This window comes from Dendropsophus ebraccatus, chromosome 5, assembly GCF_027789765.1.
Source record: "Dendropsophus ebraccatus isolate aDenEbr1 chromosome 5, aDenEbr1.pat, whole genome shotgun sequence".
In the NCBI taxonomy this organism is placed as follows: Eukaryota; Metazoa; Chordata; class Amphibia; order Anura; family Hylidae; genus Dendropsophus; species Dendropsophus ebraccatus.
Window position 1 is genome coordinate 15,771,435 of NC_091458.1, and position 21,736 is coordinate 15,793,170.

The 21,736-nt window shown below is 42.4% G+C and overlaps 1 protein-coding gene across 6 annotated transcripts in view; it reads right to left on the bottom strand.

Moving 5' to 3' along the window:
* FCHSD2 (FCH and double SH3 domains 2) overlaps positions 1 to 21,736 on the bottom strand; it is a 90,051-nt gene that overhangs the window by 29,074 nt on the left and 39,241 nt on the right. For all 6 annotated transcript variants that reach the window (XM_069969565.1, XM_069969566.1, XM_069969561.1 and 3 more), the window contains exons 4-6: positions 6,150 to 6,226; positions 4,799 to 4,943; positions 3,719 to 3,852 (exon numbers count right to left, since the gene is read on the bottom strand). In XM_069969565.1, coding sequence (XP_069825666.1) covers positions 3,719 to 3,852; positions 4,799 to 4,943; positions 6,150 to 6,226 — 356 coding nt within the window. The remainder of the gene's footprint in view (positions 1 to 3,718; positions 3,853 to 4,798; positions 4,944 to 6,149; positions 6,227 to 21,736) is intronic.

Consider the following 21,736-nt stretch of genomic DNA (forward strand, 5'->3'; position numbering starts at 1 on the left):
TGGAAATCGTCAGCTGCCAGCTGCACACCACTATTACACAGATCGTTATCATCGGCTGATCGTTGTTTTTATTACATGGAGCAATAATCGTCCGGAGAGGGCCGATTCAGCCATGAAATATGGCCCTTACTCTAATCATAGCTAGATTATAATGGACGCCCAGCCAAGTTATCGAATTACATTTTTTCTCATAGACAAGACATCTGCTTGCTGTCAGTGAATAGGAACATGCTTGTTGACAGATGGAGGCTAAAACCTAATACTTCTCACAGCTGAGGGTTTGTTACCATTGTATCCAATCCTTCAGGATATAACCAGCCTAGACTCCAGATTAAAGGAGTTCTCCACCCCCAAAAAAATTCTTTCAAATCAACTGGTACCAGAAAAAGCCAGAGATTTGTAATTTACTTCTATTCAAAAATCTCAAGTCTACCTGTACTTATCAGCTGCTCTATGTCCTGGTGTGTCCCCTCCGGTCTGGAGAGCAGGAGAGGTTTTCTGCTGCTGCTCTGGACAGTTCCTGACATGGACAGAGGTGGCAGCAGAGAGCACTGTGTCAGACTTCCTGCAGAACATAAAGCAGCTGATAAGTACTGGAAGACTGGAGATGTTTTAACATAAGTAAATTACAAATCTCTGGCACCAGTTGATCTGAAAGACCTTTTTTTGGGGTGAAATACCTCTACTCATAAAGTGTGTCTGTCCCTTTAACAAAACGTTTAACATGTTGTGGAGACATTTGAAAAGTTTTAAGAGTATTCATATCTCAATTGAACGCTAGCACGTTTTTTAAAGTAACAGTGCTCATTTAACCTTTGAGAAGTAACGGATCAGTGGTGGAGCAGCTGTCATTTAGGGCCAAGTGCCCCCCTGCTCGTGACCGTGGGGGTTCACACTCCCGCCAATGAGATCTGAACATCTATCCTATAGGGATAACACCTTTAAATTTACATAGACAGCAAAGCTTCTGCCACTGGATGTTCACTTGAATGGCAAGTGCAATACCAGATCCAGCCTGAGGAGAAGAGTGGCGCAAAAAATAGGATTTTAGGATTAACAGAGACTCATAGTAAAAACAAAAAGATCCATCAACAGCAACTTGCTGATGGTTTCCATTCCAGATCACCAAGAAATTTTTTTCGGACTGATGCAGAGGAGTCACAGAGGAGGCAGCTTCCCTTCAGACTCCACATGTTCTCCGCACAGCAGAATACAGATGTATTGACCCCCCAGCTAAGCCTCTTCCGCCTCAGATAGGAAACACTAATCCCGCCGGGGTTCAGTGAGAGAGTGACTCTAATCCCACAGACACAAAGCTTCTAATCTGCGGAGGCCGTGTGACGTCAGGTCATTACCCTGAACGCCACCATGCAATGAGGAGGAGGAGGACGCTGCCGTCCTAGACATGGTGATCTATTACAGAACCATCACAGGATCCTACATGATCACATTCTTCCATTCTCAGATTACAGGCATCATTTATAGGTTCATACCTGTTCATCCTGAGCTTCCTGATTCATGAAGAACTAGAGTGAAGGCTGACTCTAATAAAGGTAAAACAGGAGGATATGTCTCCTTACAATGAAGAAGCATATGCCACTCAGAGCTTGGGGAAAGGTGAATGACGACCCCCCCCCCCCCAAATACCTGCTACCTGTGGAAGAGAACAAGATCCATATGGAGGAGGAATATCGAGGAGCAGATAAAGGGGAACCCTTCCTCCAAAATAAACACAGCTACACCTGTCAAATACACTAAAAGTACCTGAAAGCAGGGTTATCTAACCTGTGGGTATCAAGATGATGAACAACTACAACTCCCATCATGTCCCGAACCATCTAGGGAAATGACAATGCATAAATACAAGTATATGAGGCTCTTATACAGAGGGGCAGTGATATATACTGCAGATACAGAAATGAGGTAAAGACCAGGCAACCACATATGTAATCACTAGAAAGGAACATACATACACACACATAGATACATACATACACACACATACATACACACACATACATATACACACATACATATACACACACACACACACACACATACACACATCACAACTCCACGTTTTAGGAGATAATTTTAACACCACAGCATCATGGGACAAAACCTGAGACCTTCAGTAATTCATAGAATGACAGTGATCAGTGACAAACCTGTCAGACAGGACAGTGTCACCACCAGGGATACAACAGCAACAAGGAAACGCCAGCCTCCGGTCACTACTGGCGTTACTATAACACCAACATTACTGTATTATACTATAACCACAACAGTGCCGCCCCATGTGTACAATAACTACTATAATACTGCTCCCTATATACAAGAATATAACTACTATAATACTGCTCCCTATATACAGGAATATAACTACTATAATACTACCCCCTATATACAAGAATATAACTACTATAATACTGCTCCTATATACAAGAATATAACTACTATAATACTGCTCCTATATACTAGAATATAACTACTATAATACTGCTCCTATATACAGGAATATAACTACTATAATACTGCTCCTATATACAAGAATATAACTACTATAATACTGCTCCCTATATACAGGAATATAACTACTATAATACTGCTCCTATATACAGGAATATAACTACTATAATACTGCTCCTATATACAGGAATATAACTACTATAATACTGCCCCTATATACAGGAATATAACTACTATAATACTGCTCCCTATATACAGGGATATAACTACTATAATACTGCTCCTATATACTAGAATATAACTACTATAATACTGCTCCTATATACAGGAAAACAACTACTATAATACTGCTCCTATATACAGGAATATAACTACTATAACACTACTCCTATATACAGGAATATAACTACTATAATACTGCCCCCTATATACAAGAATATAACTACTATAATACTGCTCCTATATACTAGAATATAACTACTATAATACTGCTCCTATATACAGGAAAACAACTACTATAATATTGCTCCTATATACAAGAATATAACTACTATAATACTGCTCCTATATACAGGAATATAACTACTATAATACTGCACCTATATACAGGAATATAACTACTATAATACTGCTCCTATATACAAGACTATAACTACTATAATACTGCTCCTATATACAGGAATATAACCACTATAATACTGCCCCTTATATACAAGAATATAACTACTATAATACTGCTCCTATATACAGGAATATAACTACTATAATACTGCTCCTATATACAGGAATATAATTACTATAATACTGCTCCCTATATACAAGAATATATCTACTATAATACTGCTCCTATATACAAGAACATAACTACTAGAATACTGCCCCCTATATACAAGAATATTACTACTATAATACTGCTCCTATATACAAGGATATAACTACTATAATACTGCTCCTATATACAAGGATATCACTCAGTACTATATACAGTTTCTCCAGCACTATCTTGGTGTAGCTGATGGTGTAATACATGATGTGTGCCTCTAGGTGGCAGTGTAGAGGTTGTTCCTCTGCATACAGTTGTTGTGAGTTGGATGTGGAGTCTCTGTGGCTCCTCGCTGTTATACAGAGATCTCTCAGCTCAGTCACAGCTTCTCCTTCCGCTCCTCAGACGCAGCCAAGTGTTGCGCTCAATGCCTGATTGTGAAGTGGCGGCCTCCTCGGGTAATAACATTAGACCCCGGGAACTCACTTGGCATCGATGTCGGCTTTCTCCCGCATTCCATGGGCCATCTGCTCGGCCTCATAGTACTTCTTCTTGGCCTTGGCTAAATCCTTCACTGTCTCCTGGAGTTCCGTCTGGATCTTGGTCAGCTGGTCCACACACTGCAAGACAAACCCCCAGAGGTTATTATTGTGGCCTGTGAGCAGGCGGGGGCGCTCCACATCAAGCAGGCGGGGGTGCTCCACATCATCCCAGCCCTCCAACACTAATATTATGCTGGGAGGACAGCTTTCCCAGCACCGATAGGCAAATCTAATTGTATAGAGAGAGAGATGCCATATGAGTGCAGCTCTGGGGTATAATACAGGATGTAACTCAGGATCAGTAATGTAATGTATGTACACAGTGACCCCACCAGCAGAATAGTGAGTGCAGCTCTGGGGTATAATACAGGATGTAACTCAGGATCAGTAATGTAATGTATGTACACAGTGACCCCACCAGCAGAATAGTGAGTGCAGCTCTGGACTATAATACAGGATGTAACTCAGGATCAGTAATGTATGTACACAGTGACCCCACCAGCAGAATAGTGAGTGCAGCTCTGGGGTATAATACAGCATGTAACTCAGGATCAGTACAGGATCAGTAATGTAATGTATGTACACAGTGACCCCACCAGCAGAATAGTGAGTGCAGCTCTGGGGTATAATACAGCATGTAACTCAGGATCAGTACAGGATCAGTAATGTAATGTATGTACACAGTGACCCCACCAGCAGAATAGTGAGTGCAGCTCTGGACTATAATACAGGATGTAACTCAGGATCAGTAATGTAATGTATGTACACAGTGACCCCACCAGCAGAATAATGAGTGTAGCTCTGGAGTATAATACAGGGTGTAACTCAGGATCAGTACAGGATCAGTAATGTAATATATGTACACAGTGACCCCACCAGCAGAATAGTGAGTGCAGCTCTGGAGTATAATACAGGGTGTAACGCAGGATCAGTAATGTATATACACAGTGACCCCACCAGCAGAATAGTGAGTGCAGCTCTGCAGTATGATACGGTCTCTGGCTGTATGAGGTGTATCATGTACCTTCTTCAGCTGCTGCTCCTTGTACAGCTTCACCGTCCTGGCGGGCTCGGAGATCAGGTTCCTATAGTTCTCGCAGATGTTGATCCGGGATTGTGCTACTTGTATCGTCCCTTCCAGGAAGGATTTCCACACTGTGTAGATGTTCCTGGAAGCAGAGATAGAGCTGAGCTCAGAGCCGTCCTCTCTATGTAACATGGTGGGCAGGACACGTGTATACATTATACAATCTGCTGCTCTCTGTTATCAGCCATTACTGGCCATAGACCTGTGATTTGTTACAATGTATCAGTGTAGACCACAGTCTGTCTCTGCATATTAATACATTGTACCAAACCCTCAGCTGTGTACAGCACTACAGATATAAGTATCTACATCCCATGACAGCAAGCAGAGATCCTGAAAGTCCTGAATACAAAGGAATATACAGGATGATGTAAGTACGGGGCCGTTCTGGTCGAGAAAGAGACCAGATCACGTTCGAGGGAAGCACAGCTTCACATGACCTGTCCAGAAACGTCTCAGAATTGTCCCATTGTGTTTGGAGTGGGGGGTAATAAGCTTAAATAAGACCTGAAACGCAGCTGTAATTATCTGTAATCCATGAGGCTTATATCTCCCCTGATGAAGCCGGAAACTAAGACTATAAATAATATAATAAACTAGAAAGCAGAGACGATGTGTGAACACATGGCTAGTCACATCTACAGGTCTGTCAGAATAGTGAGCGCAGCTCTGGAGTATAATACAGGATGTAACTCAGGATCAGTAATGTAATGTATGTACACACCAGCAGAATAGTGAGTGCAGCTCTGGAGTATAATACAGGATGTAACTCAGAATCAGTAGTGTAATGTATGTACACACCAGCAGAATAGTGAGCGCAGCTCTGGAGTATAATACAGGATGTAACTCAGGATCAGTAGTGTAATGTATGTACACAGTGACCCCACCAGCAGAATAGTGAGTGCAGCTCTGGAGTATAATACAGGATGTAACTCAGGATCAGTACAGGATCAGTAATGTAATGTATGTACACAGTGATCCCACCAGCAGAATAGTGAGTGCAGCTCTGGGGTATAATACAGGATGTAACTCAGGATGAGTACAGGATCAGTAATGTATGTACACAGTGACCCCACCAGCAGAATAGTGAGTGCAGCTCTGGAGTATAATACAGGATGTAACTCAGGATCAGTAATGTAATGTATGTCCACAGTGACCCCACCAGCAGAATAGTGAGTGCAGCTCTGGAGTATAACACAGGATGTAACTCAGGATCAGTATTTTGCTATGAGTAGGCCGCTGTACACATTGTGCAGGTTACAGTTACAGTAAAGGACGGTGCTGTTACCTGTACTCGCTGCGCTCCTCCGGCTTCACTACGGGCCACTCCTTCTTCAGGTATTGGCTGGCTAGCTTCTGGATGGTCTGTGGATACGAAACAACAACTTCATTATAATGAGCTGAAGCGACATGGACACAAATCTGTAGTGTGACAGAATTCAGATTGCAGCTCCTGATGTGACACATTGCTTTTAATGTCTGGCCTGTAGTAGGACAGTGAGGAGGAGCTCAGGGCAATGGTGTCTGGCTACAACCCCAGGCAAAGCCTTGGAGAAAGCCGCCTGTACGACCAGAAATTCACCGACAGTGAAGCCATCCCAGCAGAGAGCGCACAGTGGCCATAGTAATATAAACTGTATTACATGATAGGCTTAGATACAGCAGCTCACTTGACAGTATCACAAATGTTAGGCTTAGATACATGGTCCAGCAGACAGTATCACACATGATAAACAAGCCCACCCACTCATTATCAATGACGGGCTTAGATACATCAGCTACCTAGATAGTACCACATTACTTTTTAGTGGACACTATCACCTATGATCTGCTTGGATAAAATGCATGGATAAATTGTAGTTATACATTCTCCACTCCATATTACTAAGGTACTAAAAAAAAGGTAGTGGGCACAGTCCCGGCATTGCGACAAAGACTCTCTGCGAGGAATTATATAAAAGGTGATTAATTGGTAATAACAGCTAAAGTATAGATAAAAGAAGGGTGATGGCACATTTGTATACAGGAAATGTACAGGTTTTCTATGAGGATTTGGACAGTTCCTGACAAGGACAGAGGTGGCAGCAGAGAGCACTGTGTCAGGATGGAAAGAATACACCACTTCCTGCAGGACATACAGCAGCTGATAAGTACTGGACGACTGAAGATTTTTTAAAGACGTAAATTACAAATCTGTATAACTTTCTGACATGAGCTGACAACAATTTTTGTTCTCTGGGGTACCCCTTTAAGTCACATAGATATTGGGGGGACGTAAGCTGGAAGCATCCAATGCAGGAGGGGGTATTGGAGTTAGTATGTTCCAGACGAGATTTTATAGCAAAAGTATCCCGTTTAGGGTTGGATGTCTGATATATGGATTTATCAGATGGTGGTGGAGATGGAGGGGAAGTCATGATTACATATAATATATATATATTATATCTACACACATACATATATACTGGTAGACATTGATTACCCAGCTTTCCCATACACAGTTGGTAAAACTTTACAACAACTTGTGAAGAGTCAGCCGGCAGTGATCCATCAGCCCCGCCGCCTGGAATAACAGAGGATCCGCAGTGTGGACACAACTCCACCATCATCTGATCTACAGGGGAGGGAAAATATGCTGCATGGCCAGAACGTCCAGCCTGGTCAGCAGGGCCCGGTCAGCAGGCTGCCATATGGGACAAAGAACGGTGACATCTAGAACCCTAATGTCTATGTCCTATAGAGGATGACGCTATAGGGGCCACATAAAGAGGACCCTACAACATCGCCCCATCTACAAATATATATAAATAAATAAAATATATATATATATATATATATATATATATATATATATATATATATATATATATATATATATAAAATGCAGCGTAGATGCAGCAGATGGCCCCCACACTCTTACATACACCAGATACTACTGCATAGATGACATCCAGATAGATAGATAGATAGATAGATAGGGTTCATTTACACAGGAAGATTATCTGACAAATTATCTGACAAAGACTTAAAGCCAAAGCCCGGAACAGTCTATAGGGTTAGGGTCATATAGGGCCTAAGATTTCTTTTTTCAAATCCATTTCTGGCTTTGGCTTCAAATCTTTGGCAGATAATCTGTCAGATAATCTCTCTGTGTAAACGGACCCTTAGGGTGTAATTACACGGGCCGATGAAGGCCCGATAATAACCGTAAACGAGCGCCGATCTGCAAGATCGGTGCTCGTTTACTGGGCCTGTTATTTTGCCCGATTATCGTTTAACCAGGGCAGCAGGGACATAGTTACCGATGTCCTTGTAGCCCTTGCTTAACTTTATACATTACCTGTCCAGGCTGCAGGGCTACTCTTCTCCCAGAGTCCCGCGCGCTCCTGCTTCAGAGCAGCCTGTCTCAGCTGACAGGCCGCTCAGCCAATCACTGCCTGCGGTGGTCCTGGCCTGCGATTGGCTGAGCGGCCTGTCAGCTGAGACAGGCGGCTCTGGAGCAGGAGCGCGCGGGACGCAGGGAGTAGAAGACTGCAAGAGGAGCCCTACAGCCTATATAGGTAATGTATATCGTCAGCCGCCGGCTGCGCACCGCTATTACACTTATCGATGCGCTGTCGGTGCCCAACAATTAAAGGTTCAAACCTATATCAACGATCAGCCGATGATCCTTGTCATCAGCTGATCGTTTTTATTACACGGAGCGATAATCGGCCAAATCGACCCGATTATTGTTCCCTGAAATCTCACCCTTAGATAGATAGGAGATAGATGAAAAAACACGAAAATTATTTATTACATGTATAATTTTGTATATTTATTAATCATATTAATATATGACTGGATTATCAATATCTCCCAAATGTTGTTTCTTCTCATATCCAGACCCCTAGGGCAGCAGGCTGTGCTTTATTGATAAGTATTGGACATTGATCTATGACCCAATAATAATGGACCAATTCTGTATTTATTAAATACAGAAATATATATATATATATATATATATATATATATATATATATATATATATATTAGACAAGCCCACGCTGTTATAGTGTGCGGCTGTACGCTGGTGCTGCCCAGGAATGTCCCCGTCCCCTGGACCCGGGATTCCGCAGCAGCAGAGTCAGACGCCCCCCGGGGATGACATGTTGGTCAGGCCCAGGGGAGATGTTTATGGGGATGAGCTATAATGAAGGATGTGAGGAGCTCCGGGGAACCCGACAACAACAACAGATCCTGACTGGTGTTCCCAGGCCCTGAGGAGCATAATACCATCCACAACAGATGGACCCTCTCCTCCCCGCACCCCCGACACTATAAAATACCCACAGCTTCTCATGTATGACTGGAGATTAGGAAAAATCCCAGACAATCTCATGAGAAGCATATAGAGTATATAGCTTTACTATTTAAAGGGATTTAACAATGAATGTAATTTTTTTTTTTTTTAAAGTCTGATTAAGTAAGCATCTTCATACCCATTAGATTAATCTGATCCCACCCTGCCAAACCACCATCTAATGAGTATGGGGGTCCCTATGAAGAACTGGGCTGAGTGATTTCCATAGGCCTGAGCTGCTGCCAGACACCATACACATACGATGAGAGGAATAGATGTCAGGTGCCCTTAGTTTAAGGGTATATTTTAAGGTACACTAGTCGCAAGAAAACTAGCAACACTGCTAAGAATACAGACAACCTAACAACCAGCTTAGGGCATGGTCTGTACACACAGACTATAGGGAACCCCTTGAATTCCCAATCTCACTCAGCTTTATTAAAACAATAAACCGACAAGAAATCCTCTATTGTGGAGACATTACACAGCTGACGACTGAAGGCCGTACGCCCACATGTACTTTAATCAGGCAGTTGTGGTGGCGGCCATATTGTCCTAACAACTGGATGAAGTTCACCTTGAAATATTGTCGCCAAAGCCGCAATAACAATGTAGAATAAATAAATGACACAAAGATTCATCATGTTTTTGGTGAAACTTTCGTGTAAGGGATAATGTGCTGACTGTGCGGGAGTCATGGGGCCGAGGTCAGGTCACTTCTAGGAAATACGAGGGAGGAAACACTGGTGACGGGGTCAGTAACTGCAAAGCAAACAATAGAGGGTAGATAGTAACAAGGAGGTCACCGGGGGCAATGACAACTCCTTTAAGTAACAAGCACAACTGCTGACAATCCATCTAAATCCGGGATGGGGAACCTGTAACCCTCCAGCTGTTCCAAAGCTAAATTTCCCATCATGCCTAGACAGCCAAAGCCGCTGCTACCATCTCTGTCCATGTCAGGAACTGTCCAGAGCAGGAGAGGTTTTCCATGGGGACTTGCTGCTGCTCTGGACAGTTCCTGACATGGACAGAGGTGGCAGCAGAGAGCACTGTGTCAGACTGGAGAGAATATACCACTTCCTGCAGGACATACAGTAGCTGATAAGTACTGGGAGACTAGAGATTTTTTAAATAAAAGTAAATTATAAGCCTTTATACATTTCTGGCACTGGTTGACTTGAAATTATTATTTTTTTTTTAGCAAGGGTACCCCTTTAAGTTTTCGTAGCAGATAAAATGCATGATGATAATAATAATAATAATAATAATAATAATAATAATAATAATAATAATTTAAAAATATATAATTGTAAATAAAATTATACAATTTCACTAAATAAATGTAAAAACTAATAAAACAGCAATGAAAAATATATAAATATATTATGAACTTGAAAAATAAAAATTCTAAAAATTAAAGGGAAAGCAAACACGTAATTTATTAAATTTACTCAAATTGTAATAATCATGTTTGCACATAACAATTATTTGGTTCTTCCTTGCGTTCCTCCTCATTTGTCTCCATCAGGATCGGCGCCTTGTTTCGATGGCAGAACAAATTACGACGGACACATTCCAGACACAATTAATAGATGGTTCCTATGCAGACATATGCAAATGGCTGGTGTCTTATTTCCCCATGGCTTGCCCATCCCCCTATATCATATTTATGAGGACAAGAGGAAAACAAAGAGTTCATTACAATCAGGGGAAATGTCTCCGCTGCTACAGAGATGACAACCTGACCATAGAGCTAAAGCTAGGCACAATTCACCCTGACTATCCTTAAAGGGGAGTTCCACCCAATACATGATTGAAGATATAACTTATGGGGACTGTGAGAAAGTGTGCACAATCACTTTTGCAGCAACTTATGGAGGCTGCCATCTATATCTATTAAATTATTAGAGGCCTGAAGTTCATTACTGAGGCTGCTGACACCATCACGTAAAGAATTCCCTGCCCCTGTCTCCTGTACAAGTTCCAGTTTCCAACCTCTGTGCATACAAGGGGTTAATAAGAGGATTCGAGAGGAAAACCCTGACACAGAAACCCAGATAAAGTCACACAGTCAGAGGATCATTTGTTCCTGCCAGGTGGCCGCTCTGCCCGTCCATTCTGCCATCCAAAGCACGCCCACAACAGTCTTAAATACGATTATGTTAATTCCTGATATTTCATGCCAGTTTCCCAGGAACTGATGAGCGATGGACGCTCCAAGTGTCTATACAGACAGGAAAAGAAAGTCTGGTGTAATGTATACAGGTTCTGGCCATTATAGTATCTAGGAAACTACAATATATACAATTATATGTACTATGTACAAAAATATATCTGCTATAATACTATATACAAGAATATAACTACTGGTCCTGTGGCATGGGGGTCGCAGGGCCGTCCCATGGCCCCCGTTCCCTGGCTGTGCGCGCCTGCGGGGTTGGTGGCCACTGACTGGCACGTTGTGGACTTAGTGTAGGGACCCATGTGTATCAGATACCGGCACGAGGTACATGGGGCAGTATGGCTTGATCAATTCATACACAAAATTCTGATGTGTTTTTTATTTAGCCTAGCGGCACTAGTATCAGCCATAGGTGTGATGTGCAGCACTCTGTTTCTTCCCTGAACCGCATTTTGCTTCTCTCTTTTCTCCGTGTTTTGCACTCCTCCTGGTGAGACCCACATGACCGCAATTAGCAGGAGACACCTGAGTGCACATGGTTTTAATCCCTCCTGTTTTTTCCCATTCTGTTTGCTGCAGCTATGGTGAGCGCAATACCTTATCCAGACTTGTGCTGCTTGGGGGCGACCTTCTCCGCCGGCGGTGCTGGCCGGGTTCTGGTGTGGTGTTTTTGGGTCTGGTCCTGTGGCATGGGGGTCGCAGGGCCATCCCATGGCCCCCGTTCCCTGGCTGTGCGTGCCTGCGGGGTTGGTGGCCACTGACTGGCACGGTGTGGACTTAGTGTAGGGACCCATGTGTATCAGATACCGGCACGAGGTACATGGGGCAGTATGGCTTGATCAATTCATACACAAAATTCTGATGTGTTTTTTATTTAGCCAAGCGGCACTAGTATCAGCCATAGGTGTGAGGTGCAGCACTCTGTTTCTTCCCTGAACCATAACTACTATAATACTGCTCCTATATACAAGAATATAACTTTATGGAATAAAGTGAGCTGTCTCATACCGGGTGAGTGCTGTCTTCATCTACCCCATACACAACGTATTCCTCTCCTACTGTCTTGCACCCCCGGTACCCAGCCGTACATATCGCGGTGTATCCTGCATACTCACGTCCGTGGACCCATCGATACTGGAACATTGGATAGTGGTGCGGGTCAGCTGTTTCTTCCCCTCGCAATAACTACTATCATACTGCTCCTATATACAGGAATATAACTACTATAATACTGCTCCTATATACAAGAATATAACTACTATAATACTGCTCATATATACAAGAATATAACTACTATAATACTGCCCCCTATATACAGGAATATAACTACTATAATACTGCTCCTATATACAAGAATATAACTACTATAATACCGCCTCCTATATACAAGAATATAACTACTATAATACTGCCCCCTATATACAAGAATATAACTACTATAATACTGTTCATATGTACAAGAATATAACTACTATAATACTGCTCCTATATACAGGAATATAACTACTATAATACTGCTCCTATATACAAGAATATAACTACTATAATACTGCTCCTATATACAGGAATATAACTACTATAATACTGTTCATATGTACAAGAATATAACTACTATAATACTGCCCCCTATATACAGGAATATAACTACTATAATACTGCTCCTATATACAAGAATTTAACTACTATAATACTGCTCCTATATACAGGAATATAACTACTATAATACTGCTCCTATATACAGGAATATAACTACTATAATACTGCTCCGATATACAGGATTATAACTACTATAATACTGCTCCGATATACAGGATTATAACTACTATAATACTGCCCCCTATATATAAGAATATAACTACTATAATACTGCTCCTATATAAAAGAATATAACTACTATAATACTGCTCCTATATACAAGAATATAACTACTATAATACTGCTCCTATATAAAAGAATATAACTACTATAATACTGCTCCTATATAAAAGAATATAACTACTATAATACTGCTCCTATATAAAAGAATATAACTACTATAATGCGGTTCAGGGAAGAAAAAGAGTGCTGCACCTCACACCTATGGCTGATACTAGTGCCCCTAGGCTAAATAAAAAACACATCAGAATTTTGTGTATGAATTGATCAAGCCATACTGCCCCATGTACCTCGTGCCGGTATCTGATACACATGGGTCCCTACACTAAGTCCACACCGTGCCAGTCAGTGGCCACCAACCCCGCAGGCACGGATATGTCTGTGCTCACATGTCTGGACCTTATGTCTTCCCCATTCTGTGAGAGCAGCTATGGTAAGTGTAATACCATATCCATACTTGTGTCGTTTTGGGGCAGCCTTCTCCGCCGGTGGTGCTGGCTGGGTTTTGGTGGGGCTTTTTGGGTCTGGTCCTGTGACATTGGGGTTGCAGGGCCGTTCCATGGCCTCCCTTCCCTGCACGTGCACGCTTTGCGGGGTTGGCGGTCGCTGACCGACACGGTGTGGAGTTAGCGTAGGGACCCGTGTGGACCAGAGGACCTGCGCGGTGGTACACGGGGCAATATGGCTTGATCAATTCATATACAGACACTCTGGTGTTGATTTTTAATATAGGCCTAGCGGCATTAGTATCAGCCATAGATGGGATGTGCAGCCGTTCCGTTCTCTCCAGTTCGCATAACTACTATAATACTGCTCCTATATACAAGAATATAACTACTATAATACTGCCCCTATATACAAGAATATAACTACTATAATACTGCTCCCTATATACAAGAATATAACTACTATAATACTGCTCCTATATACAAGAATATAACTACTATAATACCGCTTCCTATATACAAGAATATAACTACTATAATACTGCCCCTTATATACAGGAATATAACTACTATAATACTGTTCATATGTACGAGAATATAACTACTATAATACTGCTCCTATATACAGGAATATAACGACTATAATAATGCCCCCTATATACTGGAATATAACTACTATAATACTGCTCCTATATACAGGAATATAACTACTATAATACTGCTCCTATATACAAGAATATAACTACTATAATACTGCTCCTATATACAGGAATATAACTACTATAATACTGCTCCTATATACAAGAAAATTACTATAATACTGCTGCTCCTATATACAAGAATATAACTACTATAATACTGCCCCCTATGTACAATAGTATAGCTACTATAATTCTGCTTTATACAGTATATATAATAAGGTCAGTTAAAGGTAAGGAATCTCCTCTGTATACCTAGCCTACACTGCACAGCATTTTCAGCAGTCAGTGACTACAGTAAAGCAGATCAGGCCTGTCTGTCGTTGTCCTCCACTCATAGATCTGCTGCCAAATGCTCCTTATTTAATTTGAAGATCGCTGTTTTTAATTTGCCTCCAGTAATAACATCAGCCCTTCGTCTGGCAATTCATACCCTCAATAAAAACACAATCAACTAAAAAGGTTTATACGACCAATTTATAATATATTCAAGGCTGTGCACCAACTTAAAGAGGAAACGGCGGGGTAAAAAAAAAATGAAACCTATAGCGTACCTCTCTGTTACTATATATATATATATATATATATATATATATATATATATATATATATATTATATCTCTGCCAGTGTTGACTGGTACTTAGGGTTACTGGCGTCCTCCTTTTTTTATAGTCACATTTGTGGACTTTGAAAACAAATTCTAAAAACTTTAGATTCAAAAACAAAATGTCGAAAATTTCAACTGAATAACGGTTTCCGTCACGTCTTCCAAAACACTCTAATTCATCAAGAATGTCTTTATTACTCCAAGCCCAAGTACAGGGAACACTTCATGCACAACACTGCTAACTCCGACCTTAAAGGGGTAATTCAAAAAACTACCCCTTTACTTCTATTAAATCTTAAGTACTTATCAGCTGCTGTATGCCCCGCAGGAAGTGGTGTATTCTTTCCAGTCTGACATAGTGCTCTCTGCTGCCATCTCTGTCCATGTCAGGAACTATCCAGAGCAATAGCAAAATCTCAATAGAAAACCTCTCCTCCTCTCCAGACTGGAGAGAATGCACCACTTCCTGCAGGACATACCGCAGCTGATAAGTACTGAAAGACTTGAGAATTTTTACACTTGCTGGGAACAGTTGATTTGCAAAAAAAAAAAAAAGAATTATAAAATTTTGTAAACTACCCCTTTTAAGGGCTCTTGGACTAAAAATAAATAAAAATAAAATAGAATAAATATATATATATATATATATATTCTATTTTTTTTTTATTTCTTTTATGCAGAATTGTAACAGTCTGGAATAACGTGGCATTCCTCAGTTATCTCGGATTAGATGAGCTGGCAGTTTTGTGATATTTCTGAAGTAGATAGCAGAGACCACCTGTCCAACATATGTGCCGTGTCTGTTAGAAGGGGGATGGGCGGGAAGCATTATGGCACAGTAATGGCGGCATACGCACCACTATACAACCCCACTGCCTAAACGTTCTCATTGGGACACTTGAAAAAAAAAAAAAATCATCATTAGCTTAATAAATTATTGACCCTACTCCTCTCAGCCAATCAGAATAACACTTTAAAAAAAAATGTAAAATTTTTGAGAATAGGCTGCATGACACAGGTTGTTGAGGATCACATGACAGCCGGCCTATATTCTATACATATACATATACATATAGTATCCCTTTAAATGGTATATAAGTTACTCAGTAGTCCTCATCTGTAAAGTTAGTAAAAAAAAAAAGTTCCTTTGCTATATGGATTCTGGGAAAGCTGGGTGACGTCCTTCTGCTCCTCGGGGGCGTGTCCCAGCTCGGCTTGCATTATGTTCTATGCCCTTATAACTAAAGTAAAACACTTTAGAAAGCAGGATGGGTGTCATAATGGTGGCAGTATTGGGGTCACCCAGCTTTCTTTAACCCCTGAACGGCTATGTTTTGCTATCACACATGCCTACTCCAATATCATGGCCTTTTAGAGGCCTAGGAAAGCTGAGCTGCCTCCGAACAGCAATGTTTTAGACTACTTAGCAGTTGTGCCATTAGGAGCCATAGATAATTGTCATGGAAATTATTCATCTCGATAAACGGCCGGAGACGTTCTGTGCATTTGCAGCCTGCTGAGGTCAGCACTTAGAGGGGCGGCTATTAATAGCTCCCATGGATCAGTATTGCGCAAGATTCTTTGGCATCTGGGCAAAGTTCTCATGCTGTTCGTTTTATCGACGTCACGGAGATCGAAACCGTCACACGTGGGAGGGGCAGCGGCCGGCGCCAAATCTCGCTTCTTGGGAATAGAGATTCTCCTGAAGAGAAACCCAACGCTTCTTGTTACATCCACATTCCAGTAAGAAACTTTGTTCCTGGCAACTTCAGACTAATGATATTCAGGCAGAACATCGCAGCACACAGGATCCCGGGACTCACGCCCAGCTGTGCGCCCCGTGTCAATATTAGCTTGTTAGTGGAAGGGAGAGAAGCTGTGTGCATCATGTTGTGAGCTCCTGGTGTGTGCGTGTGATATATAGCGAGGGGTGTGCAAAAGAGGTCGGTGTAACACTATATTTACTATAATACTGCTCCTATGTACAAGAATATAAGTATGATAATTATGTCCCTATGTACAAGAATATAACTACTATAATACTGCTCCATATATATAAGAATATAACTACTATAATACTGCTCCTATATACAAGAATATAACTACTATAATACTGCTCCCTATATACAGGAATATAACTACTATAATACTGCCCCTATATACAGGAATATAACTACTATAATACTGCTCCTATATACAAGAATATAACTACTATAATACTGCCCCCTATATACCGGAATATAACTACTATAATACTGCCCCTATATACAGGAATATAACTACTATAATACTGCTCCTATATACAGGAATATAACTACTATAATACTGCTCCTATATACAGGAATATAACTACTATAATACTGCTCCCTATATACAGGAATATAACTACTATAATACTGCTCCTATATACAGGAATATAACTACTATAATAATGCCAGTATATGCAAGAATATAACTACTATAATACGAACTGGAGAGGAAGGAACGGCTGCACATCCCATCTATGGCCGATACTAATGCCGCTAGGCCTATATTAAAAATCAACACCAGAGTGTCTGTATATGAATTGATCAAGCCATATTGCCCCGTATACCACCGCGCAGGTCCTCTGGTCCACACGGGTCCCTACGCTAACTCCACACCGTGTCGGTCAGCGACCGCCAACCCCGCAAAGCGTGCGCGTGCACGTGCAGGGAAGGGAGGCCATGGAACGGCCCTGCAACCCCAATGTCACAGGACCAGACCCAAAAAGCCCCACCAAAACCCAACCAGCACCACCGGCGGGGAAGGCCGCCCCCAAACGACACCAGTATGGATATGGTATTACACTTACCATTGCTGCTCTCACAGAATGGGGAAGACATAGGGTCCAGACATGTGAGCACAGGCATATCCTGCTAATTTTGGTCATGTGGGTCTTATAAAGGAGTGCTAGCTGTTCAGAGAGGGAGAACTGTGAAACACGAACTGGAGAGGGGGCAGCCTTCCCCGCCGGTGGTGCTGGCTGGGTTTTGGTGGGGCTTTTTGGGTCTGGTCCTGTGACATTGGGGTTGCAGGGCCGTTCCATGGCCTCCCTTCCCTGCACGTGCACGCTTTGCGGGGTTGTCGGTCGCTGACTGACACGGTGTGGAGTTAGCGTAGGGACCCGTGTGGACCAGAGGACCTGCGCAGTGGTACACGGGGCAATATGGCTTGATCAATTCATATACAGACACTCTGGTGTTGATTTTTAATATAGGCCTAGCGGCATTAGTGTCAGCCATAGATGGGATGTGCAGCGGTTCCATTCTCTCCAGTTCGTATAACTACTATAATACTGCTCCTATATACAGGAATATACTACTATAATACTGCTCCTATATACAGGAATATAACTACTATAATACTGCCCCTATATACAGGAATATAACTACTATAATACTGCTCCCCATATACAGGAATATAACTACTATAATACTGCCCCTATATACAGGAATATAACTACTATAATACTGCTCCCTATATACAATAATATAACTGCTATAATACAGACATGGAGAGAAAGGAGCTGCTGCACCTCACACCTATAGCTGACACTAATGCCTCTCGGCTACATTTAAAAACCAACACCTCCCATTCTACCTCTGGTGCAGTGGTGAGTAGTAAGACCTTGTTCACACTTGTGTTTCCTGGTGGCCGCTTTCTCCGCCAGCGGCGCCTGCTGGGTTTGGGGGGGGGCCCTGGGGGTTTGGTCCTGTGACATTGGGGTTGCAGGGCCATTCCGTGGCCTCCCCTCTCTGCTTGCGCTCACTTTGCGGGCTTGGCGCTCGCTGACCTACAGAGTGTTGATTTAGTGTAGGGACTCATGTGATCCAGGGGACCTGCAGATGTTACATGAGGCAACATGGTTTGATTAAATTATATACCAACATCCTGGCGTTGGTTTTTAAGTGTAGCCGAGAGGCATTAGTGTCAGCCATAGGTGAGAGGTGCAGCAGCTCCTTCTCTCCATGTTTTACTTTTCTCCCTTTTCTGAGTGGCTAGCACTCCTCCTTGTAGGACCCATGAATAAGCAGGAAGCACCTGTGCACACATGGTAAGTACCTCCTGGTTCTCCCATTCTACCTCCGATGCAGTGGTGAGTGGTAAGATCTTGTTCACACTGGTATTGCTTGGTGGCCGCTTTCTCCGCCAGCGGCACCTGCTGGGTTTGAGGAGGCCCTTGGGGTTTGGTCCTGTGACAGGGGGTTTGCGGGGCCATTCTGTGCGCTCACTTTGCGGGGTTAGCGGTCACTGACCGACACAGTGTTGATCTAGTGTAGGGACTCATGTGATCCAGGGGACCTGCACGTGGTACATGAGGCAATATGGTTTAATCAAATTATATACCAACATCCTGGCGTTGGTTTTTAAATGTAGCAGAGAGGCATTAGTGTCAGCCATAGGTGAGAGGTGCAGCAGCTCCTTTCTCTTCATGTCCGTATACCTACTATAATACTGCTCCTACTGTGTATACAAGAATATAAAGGGAACCTGCAACCCCCGGCACCTATGTATCGGAATATATAGAGGCCCAATTATAGTAGTAGAAAATTAATACTGCTCCTTATATACAAGTGTATTATATCACTATATGACTACTCCCCGAGACACAGGTGACCAGCTTAGATACTAACAGCCCCAGTCAGTATACAGGGCAGGCACCGTCCTGCCCCTCCTCTGTATACATGAGCTCAGGTACTTGTTAGGCAGAATAGAGTCTACTTTTCGGGCCTGTCCTGATGCCAAGCAGCTATGAATGGCGTCCTTCACTGTCCAGGCCTGAAGAGGAGCCACTGACCTGGGCTCTTCATGCTATGGAAACATTCCTGTGGCCTGTGCGGCACTGACTGCTCTCTGTCCCCGGCACACTCCTGTATTTTCATTGGGCGGAGGCAGGATGCAGCCGCTCGCTCAGGACAAGGCCCCAAGTGTGCCAAGAGACAAGCCGAGCACTGTCAGCCGGGGCGTTACATGCCCACCAGCCATTATTTACGCTCGGCTTTAAAGCCCAGACTCGATTACCATCTTAGCTCAGTCATCCAAATATCTCCAGGAAAAATTAAGCTTTTGTGTCACCATGACTAACACATACAAGTGACGTAAAGCGAGGAGCCGGCCGCAACACAACGCTAAGACAGTCACTGCGAAAACAAACAGACATCATCTCCGAGAACAAAGGGGGCGATAAAAATACAATGGGCCTCATTTATCAATTGTCCCAAGCAACCAATCACAGCACAGCTTTCACTTTACCAGAGCTGTTTACTAAATGAAAGCTGAGCTCTGATTGGTTGCTATGGGAAAGTACAGTCTGTTGCCCATAGCAACCATTCAGGGTACGACTTTCCAATTACCAGAGAGGTTTAGGAAATGAAAGCTGAGCTCTGATTGGTTTCTATAGGAAAGTAAACTGTTGCCCATAGCGACCAATCACGGGATAGCTTTCACATCAGAGTGGTTTAGGAAATGAAAGCTGAGCTCTGATTGGTTGCTATGGGTGACAATGACAGTTTAGACAAGTGGGCAACACAGGGTCAATTTTTTTAAATAAACCCCAAAAGAGTGTTTTGTAGAATATGGGTGGGGCTTAAAGGGGTTTTATGGGACTATAAGAAACAAAGCCGCTTTCTTTTAAAAACTGCACCACTCTTTACTCCAGGTTGTGTGTGGTATTGGCAACTCCATTCCATCAACTTCAATGGAAATGAGCTGCAATACCATACAAAACCTGAGTGGCGCCGTTTGTGGATAACCCCTTGAGCTGTTTTTTTTCCCTTCTACTTATTGCCATGTATTCTGCTTCCACTGATATTTCTGGGGTAAATAACAGCAACTTTAGGGAAGTGTTGTTTGTCATGGTGGCAATTCAGGTATTTCCAGCTCATTGTGAGGGGTCGCAAGAAGTAGACACCCTTCCTTAAAGCATATGGACAAGACATTCTCCTTAACCTGGACCAATTAATAGGCAGATCCTGTACAGATCTGTTTGTCTCCATGGTAACAGACTACAAACTATCCCTGTGTAGTCAGATCCTGCAGTTACGTACTCACTGCCTATTCTTATTTATAACCTACAGACCGTAAAAGAGAGTGGAACAACACACGGCAACAAGATCTGACTACGCAGGGTTTGTTTGTAGTCTGTCTCCACGGAAACACATACTGTATAAAGGAGATTTGCAACACTGCTCAATCTTTTAAATTTACTGTATTGATCGACAGCCTGTTGCACGACTACATCTCCCAGCATGCTAGGGGTTATATTTTTGCAACACCTAGAGGTCCACATGTTGCTATGTTTATTCAATAATCAATATGTAGATTCGATGTCAAAAATTACGTTGATAGGCAGAACTTTGTTTATCACACTTTGGGGCAATGCTGCAAAGAAGTCTTAAAGAAACGGCACATGGTAATTCTTAATCCTATAGATTTATAAATAGTCATTAAGTGTTATAAATAGTTGTAAGGTTGTGGATGTGGCGTGATATCAGGTGGAGTGTGCGATCTATATCTGTCGCTGGATTACACACCTTTCCTCAAACACAGGCCGGGCCCTTCGTTTACATTACATCATTTATTACCCGCGCCATGACACGTGAACCTGACAGGTTCCCAGAGGGATCAGGTTACATATCATTTACCTATAAATAGCAAAATGACAATGATGGGGATACAATGCATCTGTAACATGCCGAAC